The following is a 24,631-nucleotide window of genomic DNA, read 5'->3' as shown; positions in this document are numbered from 1 at the left end:
ATATTTTATTTATTAATTTCTGAATAGTTAAAAATTTGGTAAATTTATTTCATTAAAAATTAAAAGGTTTAAAATTTGTTTATTTCTTATAATTAAAATCACATCGGGTGACAATACTTTGAGATACCGGTACAAAAAAATTGTTCTGAAATGGATTTCACTTAATTCCTTTACCTGCGATAAAGGCGTATGATATTAACCCCTGATTACGCCTCTAAAGAGAAATAATTAAAAAAAAATTCATTTATTTAAGTTAAAACGATGAAATTGTAAACGAATTTATGAAGTTCCAATATTTTAGGATAGAAGTTTTCGTTTTTATAAATTTCAAAACTTTTTCAATATTTTTTATATTATTTTTTTATAACTTAAATAGATCTTGGTTAAATTTTCTCTTTTTGACATTCCTATCGATATCGTCTTACTGCCTAGAATAGTTTTTTATTTAATTATTTTTATGTAAAATCGATTGACCTCCTTGGGAAAGTGGTTTCGTCTCTTTCGGATTCCATCCGAAATAATATTCCTGTGAAGAAAGCTTTTAAGCTTGCATGGCGTGTTATTCATCTTAAAATAATATTCCCTGAAATAACACAACTTATCATGTCAAATTTAATGATCGGTGGGGTTTAATATATCTATATGTATATATAAAAGTTTTTTTTTTACTGATAATTTTGGGTTGCCATGGTGAACCTAAGTCACATAAAAATACAAATATCGGTAAATCATTTTGCCCGATGGGAATACTTTTTCCTTTGTTATATAACACAATAGTAGTCACACAGTAAAATATTTATTTACCGAATTCAAAGAGAGTCTATGTTCTTATTTTTCTAATATATTAAATAATTTCGGAATTACTGGATCAATTTTGATGGAATTTTATTTAATTATCTCATATATTTTTCTGAAACTTTTATGCTGCTAATCGTTTACCTGGTAAAACTGGTGTTCGTAGAATTTTTAATATTTATTGTTTTAATATTTTCTTATTACTCTATAGAAAAACATGAAATAATCCCAGTATGTAAAATTGTAACTTTAAGAACATATTATTAATTATGTATTTTAGAACAAGTTAAACAGTGGATTCTTTTTTAATTAAAAAATTAAAAAACGTTTGCTATGAAGGGTATAAAACGACACGATTTGTTTTTTAAGATAAATGTGTTTGATTGCTTTTCCACTAAAATAATAATCTGAGATCGTTTTTCTATTAAATCTTAAAATTTTCTTGCATATAACAAATAAAAAATGTTTAAGTTATTTAAACTAATTTTTATTTAGTGAGATGTTATCGTATTATTGATAATTTTAATTTAGATTTCGTGTGAAGGATTTTAACTGTTATTATGAAGGCGGCGTGGAATTTAATATTTATAGCCAGTCGCTAAATATAAAATATTGAAATTTTTTTATCAATAAAATTATTCTTTTTCAAGTCACTGCTTAATACGTCTTTGTATTTGTAATGTTTAATTCAGCACCTTCGCTATTGACCTCTATTGTGTAGTTACTTTCTTCTCCGGTAAACATTCTTCACTTAGTTTCTTAAAAAAAAAAGTTGACAAATTGTCAACTTACTTCCATTTCCCGGAATGCGGCTTTAAAGTCGCGTTCGGGAAAAGTCCTGCAATTGTGGGTTGCATCTATTGCACGGTTTATACACACGTACACACACAACTTAATTAAAAATATTTACAATTCTATTTAAATATAATATTGTTTTCATTTATTTAATTCAATGATTCTAGCTAAAGCGCGCGCACATACCGGATTTAATTCGCGTGGGTGTGGCGGTACTAGCGGCGACGGTCGGCACTAAATAAACTAATGTAATTTCACAACTTACATAGAACAAATTTCGCTCTATTGGTGTAGTCGCGAGACTTAACGCACTTGGTACCTAGTCAACCTGGCGATCGAATTCGAGATCCGGCCAGTCCGTGTTTTACTTTTTTACACTTTAAATATTATTCATTTATTTAATCCTACTGCTCACTTGTGACGTCACAACATAGTAGATCACTACAACAGCATTTTTTCGGTGGGGGTGCGATTTAGCAAAAAACGTTTTTTTTTTGCAGATATGTTATTTTTTTTTAATCGTTAAAAAATGTACCTAAGAAAAATATGACCTTAATTAGTTGAAATCTTGAGATGTGCAGGGTGAGCGTGCTCTACAGCCTCCTCACCCCTTGGCATTTTAAGTTGAAAATTTAATGGTATTAATGCCTCATATATAGATGTTATCTGACCGAGTTTGGTCAAAATTTCGGTCCAGTTGTTCTGAATTATAATATAATTTAGTGGCCAACACCGAACACACACACGTGTACATATGAACATTAACACCCAGAAAATTTCCATCCGGTTTTTTGAGTACCTTAGGGTCAAAACGTAAAGATCCGGTGAAAATTACATATGACCGGTTACAATACTTTCGTTTCTAGACCTATAGCTGTTCTATAGCGCTATCTAGACGGGAAAGTAAAAAAAAATATATATAAATTCATGTATTTCGTGTGTTTTGATTTATTTTTGTGTTCAATCGGCACGATTTTTGTGCTACGGCTGTTGCCCACGTAAATTTTATTGATGGTGAGTCATAGTGCATTGCCTTAGTAGAAGTAATCGATGCGAGAAAGTCGCTGCGAAAAAATTCTCATTTTTAATCTACATTTGAAACGCCCTAATTTAGGGCGTGGATTATTCATGACATCGTAATGCTCCAATATATCCCTTGGGGATGTTACTGCGTCATATCGTACTTGATTTTGTAAGTTACGTGTCGTTGCGTGGTAGATTAAAAGTAGCACACAGAATCGGTGTTGATTTGAGTAACGATGTGGTTGACTTTTAAAAAGTTTCCAAATTATCAACTGTTAATTTATTTATTTATTTTTATTAACTTGTTATTTTTCAACTATATCGAATGAAATTTGTTTTTGTTAGCGATAAAACGTTTGCTTCCGGTTCTATTTTCCATAACATTTTCTTGTTGGGGATTGGTTTCCACTTCTTATCTTTCATTTATTTGCAGTTTAATTCTTGCATTTAACTGCGTGGCTGTATTTGTATTTTAATTGATTGATATTAAAAAAATGCTTTCTTTTAATATCAAATGATTTTTTTAAAAATCTTTCTTATCCAAAATGTTATTAATTTGTCATGTTTTGAAGCATTGCGGTGGAATTCTATGCTTGTTTTTTCCCCACACGAAAATGAAGTCTAATAAACACATTTGCCTGTTTGCAAATATGATGAATATTGTTAAATAAATTTGACCGTAGAATTTTGCTTGCTCTACATGACCAATGCAGATACGGGGATGATGACTGTACTTAATACGCACGTGTCGAAGCTTTGCCCTGGAAAAGTATAATTTTTTCCGATTTAACTTAATATTATTATATAGAGATATGTTTTTTTTTGCATGTTATTAAGTCGCAGTTAATATCATTTGATAATTTCTCAAGGACATTAATAATTGAGCTTTATTGTAGGATTTCAAACTTTTTTTATTTGTATCATTATCATTTATTCATTTTTTTTCTTGTTAAATCTTCTTAATGCATGTTCCAATAATATTTGTATACTATTATATAATGTTGTAATGTGAAATGTGTTTTATCAGCCTTAATTATTTACGAATCATATTAATGTTATAATAAAATTATTTTTGATGATTTAATGTTTATAAAAATTATAAAGAAGTCAAAAAGGGAAGTAGATTTTTATCAGATATTTTTATTCACAAATAAACTAGGTTTATTACAATTAAGAACAAAAATATTGATATTTTCTCCTAAATTGTAACTAACAAAGGTAAAAAGTTGAAGTAGATTTGTACTTAGAGATCATACGATTTTTCGTTTTAATTTCACGGCTCAGTGCAGCGCTTTTTGGTCTCGTTGTTTAAATCATTGATAATAAATCATGGTATTTCCACCGATAAAAACTCTACTAGGATGTTATACATTGTGGTTCATAATTTGAGGAAAAGAACCGGCACAGGCGTTTAAGGAAGAGGAGGGCTCTCTTCTTATAAGTAGTGGGGACGGACTCGTCTCTACTACTTATAAGTGTGGCGCCACTATTCCTACATTATGTAAGTAAGTGGCTTTAACTATGTCTAGAGGTTTTTCTTTTTTAACAAAAAAAAGTGTGTTATTAGATAATGCTTCTTAGAACCAGAGTTATTACCGGTATACTTAAGCGCTTTCAAAAATATTGGTTCTCAATTCGACTAGTATTTGTTTTTTTTTTTTACGTTCAAGCCTTAATTTCTATCAAATTCGTTCGATGATTCTTTTTTATGTTGATGAGGATGGACTCTAGTTCTCAGATATGTTTTTCTGGATAATTTAGTGGAAGTTAAAAAAAAATTTCTTTACAACGAAAATGTAGTTTATGCATATAGAAGATTTGAAGATTTCTTTTTAGTCGTAATGTTTATAAATCTTGTACAACATACAAGATACATAAGCGAGTACGTTGAGTACTAACTTAAAATGTCTTCATCGAAAATGTGCCTTCGGTTTCGAGCTGTTTCGGACATATTCTGTAATCGACAAATTTTTCTTCAGGTGTTTTGTTTTATTACTTTTTCGTCAGCACCCAGACGTTGCGACCGTTGCCTGCTTGTCTCATTTTGATAGACTTGTGTCAAATTGATTGTTTCGTGCTTCGTGTCTGGAGTTTACGTATTTCGGCATTCTTTACTTCCACGTTTCCCTGGGAGTCTAAGCTCACGTTTGGCAGTTGTCATTTTACTTATTTTTTTGCATTCCTTTTCATATTTTAAATAAAGACACATTATGTTGTTTTTTGCGCTTCATCCGAACTGTGTTTTTTTTTTTTACATTTGGACAAGAACAGTGATTTTTTTTTTTTGTCCGTACATATTTTAAATAAAACCAACTTACTACTCTGCGGTGGAATAATAGTATCTTGACCTTTCATGCCAAAGGTCCCGCGTTCGAATCTAAGTACGGGGTGTGTTCAAAAAGTAATGAGAATTTGGAAATTTCGCGGGTTGTATTAGTCCGATTCTCGGGATTTTTTCGTTGTTGTATTGGTAAACATGTCTGAAAAGTATCTGAGCATTTTTAGAATGTTTTAAATGTTTAGCCTGTTGTCAGCTGTCAAAAGGATAACACCTGCTTTGGTACGATCGTCGATTTTTTATTTGTATAAATAATGATTAAAGAATTTGTATTAAATTTTGCTATAAGAATAGAATAAAGTGTAGGAATGTTTTAAAAATGTTAAATATTGCTTTTGGCGAGTCTGCTATGAGTAAAGCAAGGGTTTATGAGTGGTATAAGCTTTTCCAAGAAGGTCTTGAAGACGTTGAAAGCGCCCCGGACGCCCCAGCACATCAACAACCGATGAAAACGTGAAAGAAAGGATTGTGAATGATCGCCGAATCACAATCAGAGAAGTCGCTGATAATGTTGGGATGTCAATTGGCTCATGCCATGAAATTTTTTCGGATGTTTGGGTATGAAACGTGTGACAGCAAAATTTGTTCTAAAATTGTTGAATTTCTAACAATAGCGGCGATTGGAAGTTGCTCAGGAGTCGCTAAATGAAGTCAACAACGATGCAGAACTACTGAAATATGTCATAACAGGTGATGAAACATGGGTTTACAAATATGATTCGAAACTAGGCTCAGTCGTCCCAGTTAGGCATTCTGGATCACCAAGACCGAAAAAAGCTTGACAAGTACGGTCGAATGTGAAGGTTATGCTCACCGTGTTCTTCGTTTTTAACGAAGAACAGTTTTTAACGAAGATCATGAGTTCTTGCCACAAGGTAAAACGATCAATAAATATTACCTACAAGTTCAACGCCGTTTGCTTGTAGCAATCCGAAAAAAACGCCCGGATTTGTGGCGAAACAATTCATGGCTTTTGCACCACGATAATGCGCCTGCTCACACTTCATTGCTTGTTCGTCAGTTTTTACCCAAAAACAACGCTGTAATGATACTCCAGCCGTCATATTCGTCAGACATAGCCCCGTGTGACTTTTTTCTATTCCAAAATATAAAGAGAACCTTAAAGGGTCGTCGTCTTACAAGCATAGCTGAGGTTAAAAGTGAATCGCCGAAAGAGCTAAACACTATTCCAAAGATCGAGTTCCAGAAGTATTTCGGGGATTGGAAAAAGCGCTGGCATAAGTGTTTAATATCTAATGGGGACTATTTTGAAGGGGGATAACATTAATGTAAACTAATAAATAAAATTCTTTCCAAAAAAACAAAAATTGTCATTACTTTTTGAACACACCTTGTATACCTTAGACATTTTTTGTAGTCTATAAAATTATTTACATTTTATATAATCGGCACAACTCTATGTGATAAATTTATTTTTTATTTGGAAAGATTTTTAAAAGAAATAAAAAATAAAAATAATAATTTATACTTGTATATTTCTTTAAATTAAATTTTTTGAAGTAAATACCAAATAAAAAAGTTATAAGTTCTCAGTAGTTTTAAATTTTTCCTCAACTTCTAAAAGCTGAAATTTTAAAATTGAAAGAGTATTATCTTTAACTTAATTATGCTAACTTTTTAATGAATGTGAACAATTACTCCCAAATTACATTATAAACATGCTAAGTTGCTTGAATAGAATTTTTTACCGTTTGTCATATATTGTAATACTGAATTGCATAATATTAACAGCAAAGTTAATTATAAAACTGTACGGTCTAAAAATAAAAAAATAACTGTCTGATGATGCAATAACTAATTGGAATGGTTTTTTTTTAATTTCTATATATAATGTTTTGCTTGATAATGTTAAGTGTTAACAATGTTAACATATTAATGTATAGACTTAATTTACGTCATTTAGTAATGTTGTGAAACTAAATTTACTTTTATTAATTTCCATCCCGTGTGATAATCAATTTTTATTTATTTATCTTTGATAAGAAGTTTCATCTAATCGTGTATGTTTGTTATTTATTTGCAGATCTGCAGCCGATGATGTTAGTCCAACTTCAACTTATTCGGATGACCACGTCGACCACGAGGAGGAATTGCTAGATATATATAGTAGAACTCCACCTCGTACTAGGATTATCAGAAGAAATCGGAGTAGGAAAGAGAAAGAACTTCAAATGTATGGGATCATCATTTTTAAAAAAAAATTATTTCTTTATTTATGTACCATAATATATATTAAATTAGATAATATGTGTTATTTAATATTCTCATAGTAAATTTTGCTTGCCCTGTCAGAATGAGTTCTATAATAATTCCGGAAATAGATAATTGAAAAAGCCTTGCTGATCTCCATGGTGGAGTGATAGCGTCTCGGCCTTTCATTTGAAAGTGTTAGGTTTGAATCCTGGTCAGGCTTGAAATTGGAAATTTATTTCCATATCCCATGGACAAGCTTTTAGCTTACATTTCAATATCATAAAAAAAATAAATTAATAAAAAATAGCCATTGATTCTAACAATAAGTATTATAACAATGTGAAAAAGTTTGAGTAATGTTGTTTATTTAGTCTTTTGTTAGTAGTTTTGTAAATGTTCTATTACAAACCAAGCATCATTAAAACATACATTTTGTTATTAGAATAATTTAAACAATCCGTGCTCATTGAAATAAAACATCACAAAAATTAGCTTAAAAAATTTAGTTGTGTATAATAATTTTATTTGTCTTCTGATTTAGTTGTGCCATTCTGTTACATGTTTTATTTCCTTTTTTTTGTATTTTAAACACCAAATATTAATTGATGCGTATATAATTTGACAAGCTTTGTGATTAAAACTTGTATTAATTTATTAATTGTTTGTTATAAATTAATGATATAAAAGTTAACTTTGTGTAATTTTTCCTTTGGTTTTTTTGCCTTGAGTGAGACCATTTAATACAGAAGCAGATTTAATTGAAAGCAGACGAGAGATTGTCTAATGTAAGAGAAAAATGATGTAGTGTTTTATATATTTTTAATGGCTTTGTTTTTAAATTGAAATATTATGTATTAAAAATTATTCAAAAAACAAGTATAGAGATAATGATAAATTGGTAAGTGTAATTTTACTGAAAATGTTATTTTACTTATTAATAAATGTATTGTAGATAGATCTGATATCTACAGCATTATAGTAGGGAGATAATGTTATATATTACCTTAATGAAAATAGTGTGGTAGAATTGTGTTTATGTGTGAATGAAATTGTCCAAGTTATCCTTGAATTTTATTAGATGTACATTAAATTAATGTAAATTGCAAATTCATTATCAGTTATTAGATTAGAAGGATGTTACTTTGTTATATAAAAAATAGTGATTTAAATGAGTTTGTTTCTTTCAAGTTTTATCTTCTATTAAAAAGGTTGTTATTTATTTTTTTACTGAGATATTTGATTAGCACATAAAACAGGCAAAAACATTTAAAATAATGAAAGAAGATAAATGTATGGCTGTAAAATTAAAATTAATGCTGTAATAAGTTTAACATATGTATATATATATATATATATATATATTACAATACCCAAGAAAGGAACCATATCATGGAAACTGATTTTCTTTTTTACAGTTGAACTATTCACATCAAAGTTCTGTATTTATTGTTGCAAAGATTGTAAAACATTTAATACCCATGAAAATAGGCTGCCATTTTAGGAATTGTTGCACCTAGGTAAAATTATTGTCAAAGCTGAAGTTTCAGAAATGATTATATATGATTTTTGGTAAAATTTTAATGTTATGTTTTCTCCTTATATTTTTTTAAACATTGCCTTCTCTGTTTAAAAAAATGAGTAACATTATTGTTTGCTTTAAGCTATTTGTAAAGTTTTTCTTGTGTTTACGGTGCATATAAAGCACTTAAAGGTAAGAGGTCGTGGGATTGTTTTCTCTGAGAATAATGATGTTCATTTGAAAGAAGTTTTTATGATTAACAATATAAAGGTGCTGATTATAAAGCTATAACTGAATTGCGTTTGGTTGGGTGTTGCATCTTGATGTTTAACAATTTTTTTTTTGTTTGGTGAAGTTGGCTACAGGAAAACTTCTTACTTCACAAGTTAGCCTAGGAATGTTTATTACTCTTGAGTAAAGATTTGTCAGAGGGGTGATTGTATAGTGCTAGGCTTTCTGTGCCTGAAGTTATCTGAAGGCCAGGTTAACTAGTTTTAATTTTAATAGCTCCTTGATATTGCCACTGTGTCCACCATTCTTTTGTTGGCTTCTAATTAACAACATATCCAATTTCAGCAAACCAGGCAATCTGTGGATAAATAAGCTATTCATACATTCATTTCATGAATGGGATGCAGCTGCTTATTACACCTGAAATGAAGATGGATTAGATGTCTGGAGACTTCTAGAAACTCAAATAAATGAATTGATTGAGAACGGCTGTGGAATTTTCATAATTAATCACATCAGTATTTCTATCCGTTATGTTTATAGAATATAACGTGTATTTTTATTTTCTGCACTTGCAAAATATAATTACAAAATAAATAAAAACCTACCTTAAATGAGTTCCAAAAAAATGGTTTTGGTTTCTATAAACTGTTTTTTGGGTATATTTTTATCATGCATAAGAAATTTTTGCCTATATTTAAGCACATGGAGACAATTTTTATAAAATTATTTAAAAAAAAAATTTTTAGTTTATTTCTCAGATCGCTGAAACTATTTTTTATTGATAATTTTTAATAAAGTTTTTAATAATTACTAGATCAGTATTATTTGTATCTTCATGAGTTGCTGATCAACAAAAGTTTCAGATTTGTGGTGTGTAGAATAAATAAAAGTTAATAATAATTAAACTATTCCATTTAGTGAACTCCTGTATACTGGTTACAAATGTTAATTTTGACCTTACAATATAAAATATTCAGTTTTTATTATTATGGTGAATAATCAAAAATGAAAAAGAAACAATCATACAGGAAAAAGAAAGATAATATGAAGAAATATATCTAAAAAATGACAAGATGAAAATAAAGAGGAAGAAAATGTTACAACCAAAGAAAGAATAAAAAAATTAAGAGAATAAGTATAAAGAGGAAGAAAATGTTAAGACCAAGAAAATAATAAAAAGATTAAGAGATGATGATGAATATAAAGAAAGAAAAATTTGAAAACTAGAGAATGTGTACACAAATTAAGATCAGAAGAATTATATCAAACCAAAGAGTGATTAAATGATTGGCAACAAAAAACAAATAAACAAAATGATCAACTCCAACTTAGGGAGAATATTGTCCGACAGTATCAGAAGAGTAATGAACTAAAAGATAAGAACTTTTTAGAATTTATTAAAGATCGGGCATATATGCCTCAGTGTATTTGTTGTTTGTGTGGGGGTCTATTTTTCAATCACCTGTAGTTAACTTTAATGTAGATAAAATTAAACAGAAACTCCAGAATAATTAAATAAAATTAAACAGAAATTAAACTAGAAAATCCAAAAATAATACGATTCTAAATCATAATTTTCAGTTAATATTAAATAATAAATGTTTCACCAACTCTATTACATGTACACATATGCAATAATGCCTATAAAATTACATTTTTAATAGTACATAAAATTCTGTTTCACTAATAACTTCTGATTTTTTTCATATTTTTCTTTTTATTTTTATTATTGAATAATTATTTATTGTAATTTTTTTTTTACAATCATGGATCAATAATTATTAATAAATCAAAATATATTTAATTTAAAAAAAAAAAATGTTAAAAATAAAAAAGGAGGAGATGAAGTCTGATTTGAACCAATGTGCCTTCTCTTTATAGATCCAAATATTTCATTAATTAAAATTTCATTTGGCTATAACTGTGGAACTAATGAAAATAAGTACCACTTATAATACATCGTTGAAAAGCTCTCAGTGAAGGCTTATTACTGAAGTTAAGAAAAAGTCCAAAATCCAAAAAGATTTGGATTTTGGACTTTTTTGATTTGTTGTTTTTGACTAATTGTTTTTTAGTTATGCAAGATACATTACATACATACATACATACGTATGTAATAATGTCACACTGAAACTAGTCAAAATGGATATTTCCATTGAAATCTGAAAATCAAAATTTTTTGCATTCACATTACTTCCTTTACTTTGTACAAGGAAGTAAAAATGGCCAGAAAAAGTGCTCTGAATCAATATTTAAATTACATATGTTGTATACCTTGATTTATTTTTTTAGTATTTTTATTGATCGAATTGAAACATAGAAAGTGGTGTAGGAGTTTAAGTATGAATTTTCTGCTGATGTAAAACAATACAATAATTAAAAGTTCTTTATTCTTGTAATATTAAAAATATTAATAAAAATCTTTTTTTTATGTTTAGTGCTAAGTCATCTGCTAGATTAGCACAGTCAGGGAAACGTATATCTTTTGAAGACAATCAAAATGATTATGTCTGTTCTGATGATGGTATGTATTATCATATTATATTATTTACTGTTTAATTTAATGCTCTTTTCTGTTTCATAATTTCATTTAATAATACAGCTTATATCTAGTACGCTGATATTTATGCTTTGTTATTTTTTATATATTGTTTATATTATGTGAAGTGTAAATGATTCACATAATTTCATACGATATTATTCATTACTACTTGAAAGATTATCTCCCTACCGTAAAGTGGCAGTTAATTAAATTTGAGACTGCTTTTTTTATTTTTTTACGTAATTTCAATTTTCTTGTTAAATGATTTTTTTAAATGTTTTACATGCGGCTCATTGCTATAAAGAAGTAAAATTTTAAAAGAAAAAACACTGAAATTATTGAGTGCTGTCAAAAAAAGAACAAAATGTTTTAAGTTTTAAAATTAAAATGCTTAGTGTCTTTTTTCTTAGAAAATAATAATAATTTGATAATGATTTTTAACCGACTTTAAAAAAGGAGGTTATCAATTCGACAGTTTTTTTTTAAATGTATGTTATGCAATATCTCTGACGTTAATAAACTGATTTTGATAAATGTTTTTTTTAATCAAAAGAAGGAGTATACTGTTGGAATGGGCCCAAATAAATTTTTACCAAATCTGATTATAATCTTAGGAATAATACAACAAAAAAAAACCGCTTAGCCGCTGACCACTCGCACAGTACAAAAGGAGGAAGTTTTATAAAATAATTTATAAAAAATAAAAATAAAAACCGATTTCAACAAATAATAGTACTAAAAAGTTACAATAATTGTATTTTTATTAATTAACTAAAGTAAAAGTATTGACAACAAATAATTATTTTTTTATAATAACTGTTTTTGAAGTCAGTGCCAGCCATCACAAATTAAACATCGAATTAGTATCTCAACCGATTGCTAGGTGGCTAAATGGGTTTCCCACATGTAAAATGGGATCTCAAGAACGTATAAGAGAGAGCATCTCACGATCATACCTCATCTTGAGTTTGCTAATGGATATATATTTGGTGATAATATATGTACCTAAGCATCTATAAAATATTCTTACATTATATTTCTTTATGTCGCATTTTATTCTTACATTATATGTTTGTAGATCTCATTTTATTGTATTAAAACTTCTATTACCAATTTTGTCTTGTTTGAAGTAGGATTTTTATTATACAGATCATATGTTTTTTTTTTTGTTTAACTTGTGTTGGCTGGCACTGACTTCAAAAATAGTTATCTGTTGTAAATATTTTTACCTTAGTTAATAAATAAAAATATAATTATTTGTAACATTTCAGTTCTATTATTTTTTGAAGTCAGTTTTTATTATTTTTTCAAAATTATTTTATTAATTTTATATTTTATAAAACACCTAACAGCAGTACTACTTCTTTTGGATTTTGGTTACTTGTTACAATTTCTTACAAAGAATTAAATATTATTTCATAAAAGATTTTATTTTAAATTAAAACACAAAAGATTGCTTCAGTTAATTCTCAGAAAATAAATTACACAAATATTACTTCATTAAACAGGGTAGAAGAGCTCTATTATAATTTCATAGTTTTTTCCATCATTGTTGATAATTTTATGTGCTTTGTTTTTTCAGTTTTTAAAACATCCTTAGTAATAAACATTTTTTTTCAAAAAGGGAAATGCCACCCAGATAGATAATTTTAATTAAAAAAAATATATATGTCATAAATTTAGACTGATTAAAATATTGAAGACTTGTTAAAATCTATTTCGCAGTATGATGAACAAAAAATTAGCGAATACTAGAAATAACAGGTTTGTTTGAATCAGTTCTGTTTGAAATACCTAAAAATATGTGAAATTACTGTTTCTTGAGCACTATTATAAGTCTGGTGTTAGATATGTAAATTTATATATGTATTATATAAATGAGGTTTTCAGCCACTGTGACCATCTTCCATATTGCATTTTCTATACTGTCATATCATGAACCATCTTATCCATTTCTTGGGCTTGCAAATGGGTTCCGTCTTCTTTGGTCTCTTTGGCATAAATTTTTTATGTTACTTAAGATTTTGCTTTAAGAGATGTATGATAGCAAGGGATCCTGAACCTTGTGTGACAGTGTTTCCTTGAAGGAAAAATATATTTTGAAAAAAGAATGGTTTGGGTACCACCGTATTTCTATTTTTGTTAATAAAAGTGTTTTAAGTAGCCTAAGACCTTGATGGTAAACCATAGAGCTCAAATTAATCATTATGATCAAAGTTTAAAAGTACTTAGTTTCAGAACTGGGTAACTTAAGAAGAAAAAAGTTTAAATATCATAACATTTTGTTTGCTAACAGGTACTAGAGGACTGGGACCACCAAATTTCTTTACATTGCTAGGTTCTTGTCTTTGATAAAATTCCTTTTAAAAAAGTTATTTGAGTATTACATCATTTGAATTTTTGTTAAAGCCCAATCTAAAGAAAAGGAGATAAAAGTGAGTGTATGAACTATATACCATCAAGCATTTACTGGTCCTAGACTGGGAGTCATTAACAAAACTGTTCATTGTTGGAGTATTTCAAGTTTAGATAATTGGGGAGGATAGAGAAGGTAAGAAGGGTTAATGATATGTTTTTTTACTTACCTAAGAGAGTAGAACAGATTTTGAAAAAATTAGGGTTAGGACATTGGAATATTCCAAGTTTTGCTAATTGAGGGTGCAGGGAATTAGGTATATTCAGGGGTGCAGGGGTTCAAATTCTATGATACTATTGAGTTTTTTTACAGACTTCTATAAGCAGAACCATTTTTGGATCATTATTGTGTGCAGCACTGGTGTACTCCCAGTTTTCTCATTGTATATTATTTGGAAGGATCTTGATTTCCTAATATTTTACTATGTAAATTCAGCAACCATTCTAGATTTTTTAAGTTCAGTCCAAATTTCTCTGGTATTTTAAATAATGATGAAAATTTGGTGTTTAGACAAAACCTTAATTAAATTAGTTTTACATTTGCAAAAGGTTTTGCTAATTTAATGTATAAGATTTTCCTTTCTGGTATTTGTTAGTGGTATTGTGGCGGTCATTATCCATTTAAAGATATAAAGAGAATACAGTGAACTGTGCTCAACACAGTTCTTAACTTCAGTGGTCTACTGAAACCAGTTCATAGAATATGGCTTTTACCATCAAGCTTTTGTGGCTTTTATATTGGCCTCTTACCTTCTTCACATCATTTAGTTTTCAGGATGATACGTCTTAACTCATCCTATGTGTAATAAAATCATAGGTTTGTAAGGGATGCATTTATTGACTTATCTAGCATCTTATGAGAATGTTATAATTGTTAGTTTTTAAGCTTATGCTGACATTTTATTTTTTATGAAAAAGAAATTACATTTTTTATCACTATTATGTGTTGACTTTATAGTGTACTTGCTGATCAAGATATATATATATATGTATACAAGGGTTATTTTTTTTTCAAGGTCCGATCGGTCACGAAATTAAAACCACAGTGAAAATAAAAAATTTTTTATTTGTAAAGTAAGTAAGTAAAGTAAGTTTTGTAAGTACTTACATAGTTACACTATTTCTCTACATAGTCGCCACTCCGATTTAGACATTTGTCGTAGCGTGGTACAAACTTTCCAATACCCTCGTCGTAGAACGGAGATGCCTGTATTTTCAGCCATGTTTATACGCTGGTCTGCAGCTTGATGGCTGTGCCAACATGTGGTCCTCCTAGCCAGCTTTTCATGTGAGCAAAGAGGTGAAAATCGGATGGAGCCAAATCCGGGCTGTATTGTGGGTGATCAAACACTTCCCAACGAAAATGCTGCAGGGGCTTCTTTGTTACAGCTGCAGTGTGCGGCTGAACATTGTCATGGAGAAAGACAATGCCTTCCCTGACCACCTGCATCATGAACATTTGTATGTCCTGTTTTAAAGTTCCTGCACCATTGTTGCACTTTGCTGTCACTCATTGAAGTTTCACCATACACATTACTTATTCGTCTTTGAATTTCAGCTGCATTACACCACTCAGCCTGGAGAAATTGAATTACCGCACGCACTTCACACTTGGCGGGAAATGCTATTGTTGTAGACATGTTTACGTGCTAGCTGCCTGTTCAGAACTAAACGAAGTGACGCGGCGTGATTGAAGGCCATACTAGAGACGCTGCGCAACACATATGCGCAAAGGTTCATCCGATTTTTGCGCGGGTTTTTATTTCGCGACCGATTGGACCTTGAAAAAAATAACCCTCATATATATATATATATATTCTAATGTTTGAATTATCGATTATATTTATTTATTTTTTACATGTCAGCAAACGGTATACATAAATTAATGTTTGAAATTCCAACTTATCAACATAGCATTAAATACAATTGGTAAAATTTCTTTATAAATAAATATATACATATCACAAAACATACTATATGTGCATAAATACATTTTCTGAGTACATTTACCATACAAATGTTGTATGAAACAACAATACATGTAACTGTTATATTTTTCAATAGAATATGAAAAATTTTATTCATGAAGGTTGCTTGAATCGAAATTTACTTTTACAGTGTCTTCACCAGTGATGCACTTATTAATTTAAAACTAGTATGTTACATGAAGATTGAACCAGTTGCTTTGAAGAAGTAAGGTGTTGACTGTGCAAGTTTTGCATTTCACGGAGTCTTCTTGAATGTAGGATTATAGGTTGAAAGTTTTTCGTTCATTCTGTTAATTTTCCAGCGATTCGATGCAATTGTTCAATCCTGTTTGGTTGTTAGAACTTATTGTGTAATTCTATTGTTATATTTTAGTTTTACATTTTTTCTTTGTTCTTTTTACTTTTATTTTTCAAATATTCTTTTTTTTCTATCTTTAGTTAACTTTCCTTGTTTAAATGGTCAATTATATACATTTTTCTTTAATATGTTCATATTAAGAGCTAGATAACTTATCTGAAAATTTTAAGTAATTTACTTAAAATATTAATTCTGAATGTAATGACTAAACACTTAAAGTTTTTTTGTGATGTTAGGAGTATTAATCAAATTTTTATATATTATTTAGTTGCTTCTTCAAATGAACTTGTACTGTTCTGGGTAAAACCTGGCGATATGGTAGAAGATATTCTTTTTTTAGGTAGCATGACAAGAATTGTTGTTCAAACTAACATACTTCATTAGTTATTCATAAGATTAAAAGTATTCAGAATCAAAATAAAAATGTTATGGTGTCATTTATATTGATAAATGGGTGTTTCTCCAGTCTCTTAAGATAGCACTAGCAGATGTTTTTGAAGTACAGTAGGAATTTAACGTTGAAAATATTCAGTTTTTTTAGCAGCTATTTATATAACTCATGAAAATAATGTAAATCATTTGATTGATATGTTAATAGAATTTTTTTTAGATAACCTTGACTGGGGGAAAAATTTATTTTTAAGAAACATGAATGTATATACTTTTAATAAGAGAAAAAGAGTTGTATGACGTTTGATGTTTTACAGAAGTGGATTTTATATTTATAAACTGTATTGATGATTAGGATAGATAAAAAGAAAGCTTTATTGAATATATTTTTGTTAAGCATTCAGATCTATCCAAAACTATATCTGCCCCAGTTAAAATCAAAGACTGTTTGTTATAAGATTGCTTGGTGTTGAAATGGGAAGTTAACATTCATACATATTAGTTAACGCAGACCCAGTCATGTTATATTGATTATAATTTAATGTTAAAATTCTTAGAATACTAATAAAATTAAAAATTTGAGTATTATAATAAAGCAGTGATTAATAAAAGCTTTTATAAACTTTTCACATATGTTTTTATAAAATTATCACTGATTGCAAACAAACGTCTTAACAATCAATTATAAGATCTAAATCAAGGTATACAAACCTAAATCCCTGAATAACCTGTGCCCTAGTGGTTTCAGTTTGAAATTCCAAAATGAATAAATCCATTTAAACATCCTCTCAGTAAAGATTTTATAATTTTTTGTAAACATGGAAAAAGAACTGCCTAAGTCAAAAAGTGCAGATAGCTGGAGACAGTAAACTCATTTGTTGAATGAGTTATCCTAGAAGAATTATAAAGAAAGTGCATTTCTCATCAAGACATATTTGGCTTACCAAATTATCTAGTATATGTTGCAAACGACATCAACAGTTTCTGTAACTAGCTTTGATCAATAACATCAATAATTATTTTTCTTATGTTAAATTTTATTTTGCAACAAAAATAAATCCTGGAGGATAGTGAATGATGTAAATTATGTATGTGCAAGGATACTTTTATTCCTTAAGCAGCTGCAATTTTTTTTTCTGTTTAGCCTCAGGAACCACTGTAAGATATTACTTCAGAAAATGAATGACGATGATTTGTATGAATGAAAATGAGGTGTAGTTTTGTATAGTTAATTGAAACCCAACTACCAAAGAACACTGGTATCCACTATCTGATATTCAAATCCATATAAAAGTAACTGTCTTTACGAGGATTTGAAAGCAGTTTCAGTTATAGATTTCTTCTGTAATAATAATAATAATAATTCCTTTGTTAAACAGATTTCTTTCAAATTTGCTAATTCCCTTCTGTGTATTTATAATCCGAGTCTATTAGATGGCGTCTTCTAAATGCTTTCAAGCTAAGTAAAGTTGTTTACTTTTATAAAAAAAATAGAGTAATGCTTGTTATTACATTCCACTTTGCGTCAGGTGCTGCTACCTAGCGAGGGCTTGAGTCTCCATGGCAAGCTTGTTCAGGCAATCTGATCACGCCATGTCCTACATCATAATGCTGCAGGGAGTGGTCATTATGAGATAGCGACTTATTCTTTCGGCACTCGAATCTGATTCAAGGCGGTCACATCATACTCTTAGTCCAGATGGACCCCATTCTTTGTTCGGATGAATGTTAGCTTTAATGTTGTATTTCATTTTATATTTTTTATTTTTATATACGTTATGTTACAATTAATTTCATTAACTGTCAAGATGACAATTCATTAAACCATTATTCAACAAGCAACAAGGCGTTGTCTTCATTCATCACCTATGAACATACAGTCCAACCTCGCTCTAAAATCTACCACAACGTGTTAACGGTCTTCAGGCGAGATCGTTCATAACACTTGTTATTATTAAACTAACCGTTGACTATTTACCTTACATTGTATATTTTCCAGAATTTTAGAAAAAAAATTCTCAAAAAGCGGCTAATAAACTATTTAAATTAATTGTGGTTAATAAAGACAACAATAAGCAGTAAATAAGAATATGAAATGCCTTCTTGTTTCTTTTTCTTTTTTTTTTTCTAGAAATAGCAGTGACTTGTACTAGAAAGGATTGAACTCTTGTGTAAGCTTTGAATTATTGATTGCATTGTAATTTACTTGATTTGGAAGTTGCTCCAAGTTATTTTTTAATCCAGACTCTCACAAAGTTTTTTTTTTTTTTTTACAAAGCTTTGGACTTTTTCAGTCCATTGCAAAATGTTTGCATTGTCCTTTTGCAGATACTTATACAGAATATTAATTTTCTCAAACATGTCTGCTAAATAAGCTAGTTTTAAAAAAAAACTTGGTTCACAAAATAATTCTGCATTGAAATGTTTCTCATCCAGTAAAAATGAAAAAAAACCTCATTTCTCAATTCAGAGATTCTGTTTAAAACTATTTCTCTTTACAGACAGCGAGCCTCAGTGTGAAAAAGTTCAACTGTATGCTCTGATCCTATATTTTCACATAGAATCTTAAAAATTTGAGACTTGAGAGGCTGTTATTTTATGAAGTTCACTGAATTTACTATTACTCACAATATGTGATCCAGTTCTGAACTTATATCTTTGAAAGCTAGCCTCTCTGGGTATAATATAGTGAGTGCATCTATCTTGCTTTTGGGGCTACATTTTTGATCAGGCCTTGTAGACAAGTATGAATTCCTGACAATTGCAGGCTCCATCAGTGCACAGATCAGTTCTACCCATTTATCTCACAACATAATTTTCTTCAGAAAACCATCAGTTATTTAAAAAATGCCAGTTATATTGGACCTAAAGGACTCACAAAAAAATTCTTCTCATGCACCTCTTCATCATCAAAAAACCTTATGTAAGCGACCAAATTTGCATCTCTACACAGATCAGTAGCCACATCAACTTGAAGAGCAAGTAAATATTTCTTTTACCTTCACTACCTGCAAATTTTTTATTTGTTTTGAGACTGTGTCATTAGATATTGGTACGGATTTCAACTGTTGAGCCATGGATTCTCCAAACATTGTCAAACCATATCAACAGCTGCGGGCATTATATATCAACAGTTCTTCACCAAAAGTATGAGGTTTTTTATTTTGAATGATTCTGTGGGAACCTGGTAAGATGCCAGTATAGATTTAGAAGGTACACTTGTAATGTTTGAAAACACTTTCTTTGTAGATTTGACATTGTTTAGTTTTCACTCAAGAAACTCTCTAGGGTTTTTTTGCAAGGTTTTGTATCAAAGTGTCATTGTAGTTTATTGGGTTTCATGATGTCAGAAGCTAAAACAACTAGTAGACTTATTACGCATTGAGGCTGTTCCTCTCCATTAATAATTGTTTTTGTAAAACCTAGTGATAAATAGCTATCGTCATACCTACACACTTTTGCAGTACTTGCATCACATGAAGAAGTAGCAGCTGATACACCGATGATGTTCTTAGGTTCACATCTTTCACTGTTACTAGTACAATTTATGATGTGGAATCTCCACTTTCATTACTTTTTGTCATTAAAACCCTTTTCGTTCTAGCAAACAAAACTGGATACTTACACAGAAAACTAAAGGAAAAAACAAAATCACTGTTAATTCCTTCTCAACTGAAATAATAACCTCAACAACAAATAATAGACAAGAACAGCAACTTGCTTTGATTGTTGGATGCATGTTTTGAACTTTTACTGCTATGTCATCCAGGTAGCACCGGTTGGAGTGGCTTGTGAAATTCCCTGTAATTTTAATTGTTAAATGTCAAATCAAAGCTGGATGTATGCCTGTTCACTTGTGATCGAAACGATCTATTTCTAAAGACATTATTAGTAGATAAATGAAATTTAAGTAAAAAATAAGCAAACTCTTTTGTAAGTTTTCATTACTAGTACAATAATACATTTATCATTTTATATTACATTCTGTTTAACAAATTTTTTTATTAATTTGTTATTACATTTTGCATCCCCCTGAAACCTTCCTCGTATCTCCCTTAGGAGTTGGTCCCCCCCCCACTTTGAGAACTACTGGTGTAGTTCAAGTATATAACTTAGTCTTCCTATTATTTATAATATATATTTAACAACATTTCATTTCAATAATGAATTTAAAAGGGAAACTATATTTATTTCCTGATTGTACGTAATACAGTAATATTCATAAATGTCATTACCATGAAGCATCTAATAATTAATGGCAGAATTGCTAGTTTATGGAGCACCACATAAATTGCTTTACCTATATATAAAACAATATTTTCCACAGATCTATAAGTAAAGCACCTGTAGTGTGCTAATATTAGGAAAATATGTAGCCAAAAACATTTATTACTACTACTAATCTGCTATATTGTACGTACAGTTAATATAAATTTATCAGTGGTATTAAAAACCTTTGAAACGTATCTGTTTTTGTATAAACAGCAAAGTGTTTATTTTGCCTTCTGAGATAAGATGCTTAGTAAACCAAATTTTCAATCCACTTGTTAGGGAAGTTGTTGGGTAACTCCCTAACCAGTTGTTAGGGTAATTCATAATTAATATTTTGTTTCTTAAGTAGCAATAAGTAATTTCTTAACAAGATATTAATTTATTATAGATTTTGAAATGTTATTTGGTGTGTTATCTATAAATGCAGGGTACAGTCTTAAAGAACTTTTTCATCTTATTATGTAATTATTTTAAATTAAATATTCATTTTATTAGCATTGTAGTCATTATTAATTCTTATTTTTTAACAAAATTTTTTTTATTACATTCTGCTTATTTAGATTAGTAGTAATTATTATAATTTTTTATCATAATTAAATCATTAATTGTGTTTTCTATTGCTAATTATTTTAATATACTATTATTCTTATTCTTTTACTGTTTTGCTTTTTTTTTGTAGAATTTCTATAAAAAAGAATTAGCCTATTTGGTATCATATATTTATAATGGATAATTTACAAAATGAGGATTAATTATCATTTATTTTCACATGGGTATTTCTTACCTGTATTTTTAATAGCTTGCCTTTTGTTGTTATGTAGTAAAATATAATTAGTGTGTATTTATTTATTTTGTAAATAATTCATAATAATAGATAAATCGAGTCCAATTTAGAAGATTATCTTTTAATTTAGTTTTGATTTAAACAAACGAGAATTATTTTCTCATTTTTAGGTGTTCAGTATTATTTGCAGTTATTTTGTATGTTTGATAAGATAAACTGAACTTTTTGAATTCAAGTTAGTTAAAAGATTCATTTAGTTTCTTTTAATAACCTTTTCTTATCCAAGTTCAAAATTAATATTAATTAAAGTAATATCCTAATACAGTATGCTAAAAATGTAGAAAATATCTTTTCTTGGATTCTTAATTGTAATTACTTTTTTAAATCTTATTTTAATTTATTGAATTTTAAGAATTGTTACAGTAAGTAATATAACATCTGCAATTATCTGATTGTTTTGTTTATTGTATTTTAATAACTGAATAATAGAAATTTGAAGCAGTGTCATTTAATATCTTCTTGTTTCATTTATCAAAGCTGTTATATTATTGCTGATATTATATTTTAGGATTCATAGTGCATTTTTAATCAGTTATTAATTTAAAAATTCCTATACCTGAAACCAGTTTCTATAATAAAAACTAGTACCTACGTTATTTAAGAACTGAAGTCTTAAATCATATTTGAATGTAGAATAATTATATAAATACTAGACTGATTTTGTTATTTTTTGTTTCTTTTCCCTTTTATGTAGTAATAGCATTTATTTTATTAATAATTATTAATTGTATATTTTTGGTAATAAACTTTTGGTAATTCAAATTTCCAGTATTTATATATTTTATCTGTTTCCTGATAATGGAAATAAAGTTCAAGGTTTTTAAAATTAGTATGCATTTAAAATCATAAATTAATAATGAAACAGTATATGAATGAAATGTTTGATAACCATATTAGTTAATATTATTAGCTGTTATCTATCATAACTTACTTCAAATCTAAGTTACTAACTAGAAATCAAATATGATTATTATTTTTTTTAATCTATTTTTCATAAACCTCATTCTGTAATTTCAACAGAAAGTATAAAAAAAATTGCCAATCCATATAATTTAATAGCTTTTGAAAAAAAAAATACTTGTGAAATTATGCAAAGAAAATCTACTTTTACTACTGAAAATGATATTTATAATCTGTACAACTTAAAGCTCAAATGGTTGTTCCTAATTCTGCTCATTAAAACTGAACTAATATATTATTATTCATATCCTTATTTTAATGACTTATTGCTTAAAAAGAAATGAAAGCAGTTTACTGTGAAAAAACACTAAAAACACACCAAATAACAATTATTATTTATAAATAAATTTATCAACAATTACAACCGATCGATTAAAAGTCTTTACTGCTTCATTAGGTCATACAGCTTAATTACAAACAGTATAATAATTATTCAAGTTAAATATAGTAATTATTTAATTAAAAGTTAAAAGAAGTCTCCAATAAGGAGTGGCCTTAGCCTTATTGGTGTAGATTGGTTTTTTACCTCCTTTTAATCCTGCTGCTGAGTTGTGATTCTGTGAAATTTTAATGTACTGTTATTATTTATGTGATGATTAAGTTATAATTTAGGACTGGTCTCTAAGAATTGCTATTTGACTTTTTATCTCTTTTGGTCAGTTCCTTATTCTTATCACAGTTGTTAGTTTCAGTTTACTGATAAGATTCAAATTTATTGAATGTAGTAGTTGTATTATTATTTATCGTGTACAGTTGTTGGTCTTGTCTTTGTATTTAAGAATTGTTGATATCGATTATAAAAATGATTGCATGTTAATTTATCGCATTGTATGACAACCATTATTATGTAATATTTTTTATTTCTAACCGATATATGTATAGTTTTTTATTTCCATAATGTTTTTAACTTAATAAATACATTTGACTGTTATATGTTTGTTTAGACTTGTCAAAGGATGTAAGGAAGTCAAACAACAGTAATAAAAGAAGTATGCAGTTATTACGCGGTTCTGAAAGAGATTTAAAATTGGATTTTAGTGATATTAGAGTAACTGGTCTACCTTCAAATGTTGCTCGGGATGAACGAGTAGAAAGCATGCCACAGCTTGCTATCAAAGTAAGTAATGTGATCAGAAAAAATGAAACTAGAATATAAAATAAAATGGAATTCTGATCCGATATAGTTGTATGATTTTGCTTATAATCCAACATTAAATTGTATCCTTTTATTGAAATATGGTATCAGATCTTTTAAACATTTTCATACTTAAAGAAAGCATTTTTTCAGAATTGTGTTTTTTGAGGTCCTCATTTGTGATTTCCATTCTTTTTTTCTGAATTATAAATTTTTTAGTATTCCACATAAAGTAATTGATCAGTTATGGTGAGTTAGTGTTGAATTTGAGTATAATGTCACCATATCTAACTTATCTATGAAACTTTGCTGTTTAAATCAGTCATTATAGGAAGCTTTATTTAAAAAACTATCTATCTGATAGTTATTGATTATTTAAACGTAATCCTTTAGCAATTGATGGTCTCTTTTTATTAGCAATATTTATTTTTAAAATACTCTACCATACATATCTCTTGTAAGAAAATGATGGCATCTAGCATGCTATACTTTAAACTTTATCCATGAAATGGTTTGAAATTTTTATTTGTGTAATACAGCTTTTGCAACTTCCAAATTCAACTATTTCCATTTCCATTTTATCTTAGTTAAATATATCTCCTTTAATGGTTTCAAAATGAAATAGATGGTCATTATCCCTTTTATACCAAGCCATTCACATCTGATTTGCTATTGTTACAATTTCCAATAGATAAAATTGTATTAATAAAAATCGTGAAATAAAAAATTATTTACTTTTGAAATGTATCAAAATCCTTAGTGTTTAGTAACACAATTTCTTTACTTTTTTTCACTTTTCTCTAATTGGA

At 28.5% G+C, this 24,631-nt stretch overlaps 1 protein-coding gene across 3 annotated transcripts in view; it reads left to right on the top strand.

Annotated features, from left to right (window-relative positions):
• Mekk1 (mitogen-activated protein kinase kinase kinase 4) overlaps nt 1-24,631 on the top strand; it is a 150,603-nt gene that overhangs the window by 41,867 nt on the left and 84,105 nt on the right. For 2 of the 3 annotated variants that reach the window (XM_075359507.1, XM_075359506.1), the window contains exons 2-4: nt 6,996-7,145; nt 11,357-11,442; nt 23,632-23,804. In XM_075359507.1, the coding sequence (XP_075215622.1) occupies nt 6,996-7,145; nt 11,357-11,442; nt 23,632-23,804 (409 nt within the window). The remainder of the gene's footprint in view (nt 1-6,995; nt 7,146-11,356; nt 11,443-23,631; nt 23,805-24,631) is intronic. The other variant, XM_075359508.1, reaches the window with a different exon arrangement.

The sequence above is a fragment of the Lycorma delicatula genome, chromosome 3, assembly GCF_047948215.1.
Source record: "Lycorma delicatula isolate Av1 chromosome 3, ASM4794821v1, whole genome shotgun sequence".
In the NCBI taxonomy this organism is placed as follows: Eukaryota; Metazoa; Arthropoda; class Insecta; order Hemiptera; family Fulgoridae; genus Lycorma; species Lycorma delicatula.
This window is presented reverse-complemented; position numbering and strand designations above follow the sequence as displayed.